General features: G+C 38.2%; 1 protein-coding gene across 4 annotated transcripts; it reads left to right on the top strand.

Annotated features, from left to right (window-relative positions):
- Positions 1-308: 308 nt before the first annotated feature.
- LOC122652818 (probable receptor-like protein kinase At1g80640) lies at positions 309-4,522 on the top strand. Of its 4 annotated transcripts, none has more exons than XM_043846681.1 (10): positions 309-766; positions 1,376-1,550; positions 1,743-1,989; positions 2,087-2,219; positions 2,322-2,385; positions 2,472-2,568; positions 2,721-2,823; positions 3,594-3,712; positions 3,841-3,930; positions 4,040-4,522. In XM_043846681.1, exons 1-10 carry the CDS (start codon positions 583-585, stop codon positions 4,202-4,204), a joined length of 1,377 nt encoding a protein of 458 aa, XP_043702616.1. In that variant the 5' UTR covers positions 309-582; the 3' UTR covers positions 4,205-4,522. The 4 variants fall into 4 exon arrangements, with proteins under 4 accessions (XP_043702616.1, XP_043702615.1, XP_043702618.1 ...); XM_043846680.1 differs by having other exon boundaries at positions 1,376-1,546; positions 1,739-1,989; XM_043846683.1 differs by having other exon boundaries at positions 1,376-1,546; positions 1,769-1,989.
- Positions 4,523-4,781: the final 259 nt, after the last annotated feature.

The following is a 4,781-nucleotide window of genomic DNA, read 5'->3' on the forward strand; positions in this document are numbered from 1 at the left end:
CTAATAAGTAATAACCAAAATTCAGTTTACCCAAAAAAAACAAAAATATCAAAATTTGTTCATGGTGCCCCTGAAAATGACCAATCATATCTATCATCCTGACTTGAAAGCAGCACTAGCCTAGTCTTTTTTTTTTTTCCCAGTTAAGGTCTTAAAGGAAGGTAAGCTACTCTATTGCAAATTTGCAATCTGCTGTCCACCAGAGAAATATGGGAATTTAGAAGGCTAATATTATTATGGAGCAATTTGGTCATTTCCTGTGGTCCCATGAAAACTAGAACCCTTTCTCTTTCTGTTCACTACTTTTTGGTTTCTAGTTCTACATTTGAGCCTGAGCTTTTGGCCTTCACCTTTTGATAACTGCCACATGATTGTTGTGCATTTGCCCCACTCAAGGATAAAGAGCTTTCCTGTTTTTCCTGTAACAGGAAAGCAAAGAGATCCAAATCCAAAAGTGACAAGAATTCAAAAGAAGGCAAAGAAGATCCAAACATCTATGCCTACATAGTTTCACAGATTTCGTTCTCATTGACGACTCAACGCCCCATCTCTGTTATCCCTGTGTCTTTTCGACTAGAACCCATGAATCTTCTGCTTCGTCGGCTGTTTCCTCTTCTACTCATTTGGGTCTGTTGCTTCTCGTTGTTATCAGTTCTCAGTGATGCTAGACCGGAGCCATGGTTTTCCTCCATTTCTGAACCTGCCTTGCCGACTGGAAATGGACCCATTCCTCCAATTGATGCAAAAATGGCGGCACTTGCTCCTGGTATTCAAGTCTCGGCCTCGTTCCTATCTTGGTTACTTCTTTCTTCTTCTGGATTTCTTGGCTTTTGGAGTCATATTCTTTCTCGTTGTAGATTGTAGACTGTACTCGTTTTTCGTAGATAAGTCATGCACGCAGTGAGTGTTCTACCAAACAAAAATGTCATGAGTTGATGGTTTTCAAAATTCAAAATTTAAAATTTGAACTACTAGTTCTTTGCATTTAACAAAGCAGTAGTAAAAAATGAAACTTGAAAATACTTCGTCTGGTTTTTTCGACTTTATGGGATATTATCTGTTGTTTATTTTCCTTTTTTGCTATTTTTGTTCGAATTTGTTGGTTGAATCTTTAAAATGACTTAAGATCATTAATCTTTTTGTGACAAAATCAATTCTCCTCTGTACATTTTTCTTCTCTTTTCGCTTCAGACTTCAGAGATTGGGCCTTTTTATTCTCAAATTTTTACTGTGGCTGTAGTTCTCTGTACAGCACAGAATTTTTCTTGGGATGGGGGGAGAGGGGTTCTCTTCTACCTTCTCTCTTGGTTTGATTTATTTCTTTTCCAGACAAGTGCATTTGCTCAAGCGTTTTGTTTGAATTCTTTGCAACCAGGCGCACAGGTAGAAAGAATAGAGCAACATGAGAATTTAGATAGAAAAATGCTTGCAGCAGTGATTGCATCTACTGCTGTCTTTGTTGCAATCCTCGTAGCTATATTTGGTTTGTGCATTTATCAACACAATAAATGGCAAAATTCTGATCCAAAGAACATACAGAGCTCAGGTACCCTCCTACAAAACCCTCTTCACTAATCTTTTGGCATATGTATTTAATTTTGCAATTGCATATCTTTTTTCAAAATTAGTCACACAAAAAGATTTGAAATAATAAAATTGCAGATTTATGCTTATTTTCTTATCTTATCTGTTACACCCTTCTTTCCTTCCTTCCCAACCATCAAAACTCAATGTGAAGATAGTGATAGAGGGCTTGCATTAGGTCCAGTTTTGGGCAAATTGAATTCCTTGAGGATTACTGGTAAGAAGGGATTGGTCTCTGTAATTGAGTACCAGTTGTTAGAAGCAGCAACAAATAACTTCCGAGAAAGTAATGTTTTAGGGGAGGGTGGGTTTGGATGTGTTTACAAGGCTCGGTTTAACGACAACTTGCTTGCTGCTGTGAAGAGACTCGATTGCAGCGGGCAGGATGCTGAAAAAGAATTCGAGGTACTATTCCTCTTGACATTCATCTTGATTCCATGTTCTGCAATTCGTCGTTGTTGTCTAATTGATTTTCTTTCTCAATTGCCTATTGAAACTGCAGAATGAGGTGGATTTGCTGAATAGAATTCGGCATCCAAACATAATTTCTCTCTTGGGTTATTGCATTAATGGCGAGACGAGATTTATTATTTATGAACTGATGCATAATGGTTCCTTGGAAACTCAATTGCATGGTATTACTTTCTTCTTTTCTGTACTGAAAAGAGTAGGTAAAATGTAGGATAAAGATTAAAAACTATGAACATTTCCCCTTATGGTTCTCTTGATTCATGTAGGACCTTCTCGTGGATCAGCTTTAACTTGGCATATCCGGATGAAAATTGCCCTGGATGCAGCTAGGTGAGTTTATTGGGTTCATTTTACAGTGTGTTCTTTTTTGTTTATATCCTCTCTTATTTGCATCTTCCTTCAATTGTGAGGATCAGAGGATTGGAATATCTTCATGAGCACTGCAACCCTCCAGTGATACACAGAGATCTAAAATCATCTAATATTCTTCTGGATTCCTACTTCAATGCCAAGGTACATTTCCGTGTACAATCAGTGAGGCCTTTGATATCTCTTTGCAAAATCTCTGAATTATTTTTTTCTATGGCATTGATGAACACTTTTGTCTTCCTGCAATGAATCTTATTTGTTCTTGTTCTGTTATCGATAAATTTTACTTGATTCAGATTTCAGATTTTGGCCTTGCTGTAGCTGGTGGGGCCCAAAACAAGAACAGTATCAAGCTTTCGGGCACTCTGGGTTATGTAGCCCCGGAATACCTTTTAGATGGTATGCCAAGCTTCTTCTATGACATTATACAATAAGCTTGTTTGTGTAGTTTGCTTGTCCTGGTTGTGTGTTGAACTTATCTTCTTATTTGAGCTATCATTTAATTCCTTTCATGAACCCTCCTGAAATTAAATATATATTTTTTTTGGGGTTGGGGGCCGGGGGGAGTGTTTGGGTGTTTGGTGGTGAGGATGGGGTTCATTGTTCTAAGTAGTTCTGTATTGATAAAAATCATTCCTTCCATCCTTTTCACCGTGACTAGGAGGCCTAAATGCTTATCTAGAAGGCATTTGAAGGTGTCTCGCCATGGACTTGATTTACACTGGCAGCTGAATCATGCAGAGAAGTGGTGCTGTGCATCTTATCTTGAAGATCTGTGCCTAAAGCTGACCTGTTTTATCTGTTCTGCTTCCTTCTTTTGGTGGGTCAGAGTAAAACAGCGATCCGTCTGATAAGGTTTTGCAGATTGAATGTTAAGATCTTATGAGTTATGACCCTTGTACACATCTTGATCTCGGTTATTTTTAGCTTGGAACATCAAATAATGTACCTCCATCAAACTGTATGTGTACCACAGGCAAATGTATGCATTCAGTCAACCGTCTAAAAACTCTAACTGGTTGGCCCTATTGATTTGCACTGTTATGTATTTTGTATTAGGCATTTGTGATATTAACCTATTAGTGAAAATTTAAGTCACAGCAGTTTCCTAAAGATTAAACAATAATATTACAGTTTGCCATCATTGATCATGATTATTGAATTTTCAGGGAAATTGACAGAGAAGAGTGATGTGTATGCTTTTGGAGTTGTTCTTTTGGAGCTTCTGATGGGTAGAAAACCTGTAGAGAAAATGGCACCATCTCAATGCCAATCTATTGTTACATGGGTATACACTTTAATTCTCACAAAGGCAGAAACTCTTTTTGAAAATTCCCACTAAGAACTCAAATACTATTACAATTTTAGTCATGTTTCGTATTGAAACCTGATTGTTCTGTGATATGTATTGTGCAGGCCATGCCTCAGCTCACTGACAGATCAAAGCTTCCAAATATTGTGGATCCTGTAATCCGAAACACTATGGATTTGAAACACTTATACCAGGTTCATTGACCAGAAACCCCATAATTACTTCCTAAGTTTATATTTTTTGTTTTTCTGTGTGATATATATTTTATTCCCTAATAAACTGATCTTGCAATATGATGTGTAGGTTGCTGCTGTAGCTGTGCTGTGTGTGCAACCAGAACCCAGTTATCGACCATTGATAACAGATGTTCTACATTCCCTTATCCCTCTTGTTCCTGTTGAACTTGGAGGAACACTAAGACTAACAGAAGCTGCACGCTCAGTTAGCTCCAACCCATCCGCCAACTGATTGGACGAGCCTCACATCTGATCTTGGGTTTGGCACTGCTCCACTATCTTGGGAACCTCCATTTGCTTGAAATACAGCTTGACATCTTCATTTCTGTCTGATAACTCTCTTTCCACATGTTCCTGATAATTTTCTAAGGATCTTTTCTTTTGAAAGTCCGGCGAATGGTGGTTGGTCCTACAAGGAGGAAAGTATATTTTCCTTCATTCAGTTGTAAATTGAGGCAATTTGGATTAGAGTTGCGTGATAACAGTATGTAAAATTCCTTGTGCATATAAGGATCATTCTGAGTGTCGAAAATTACTTTCCTATGGATTTTTGGTTGGTGGGTTAGTCATTATCTACCCCGACACCCCTCTTCCCCTGTGCCTCTCCCACTTTCCCACCCAACATAGGTACTTTCAAGAAAAAATGCCTATTTCCTACTGGATTGGGCATGGCCTTTCAGGCTGTCGTCACGCAACTAAAATTTATTGTTCAGGATTGGCACAAATAAATCACCAGTATAGACTACTCAAGCTGACAATATATTCAAGGTCTTCTGGTTATCAAAGAGAGACCAGCTAACTTTTCTAGG

Source organism: Telopea speciosissima, chromosome 2 (assembly GCF_018873765.1).
Source record: "Telopea speciosissima isolate NSW1024214 ecotype Mountain lineage chromosome 2, Tspe_v1, whole genome shotgun sequence".
Classification (NCBI taxonomy): domain Eukaryota; kingdom Viridiplantae; phylum Streptophyta; class Magnoliopsida; order Proteales; family Proteaceae; genus Telopea; species Telopea speciosissima.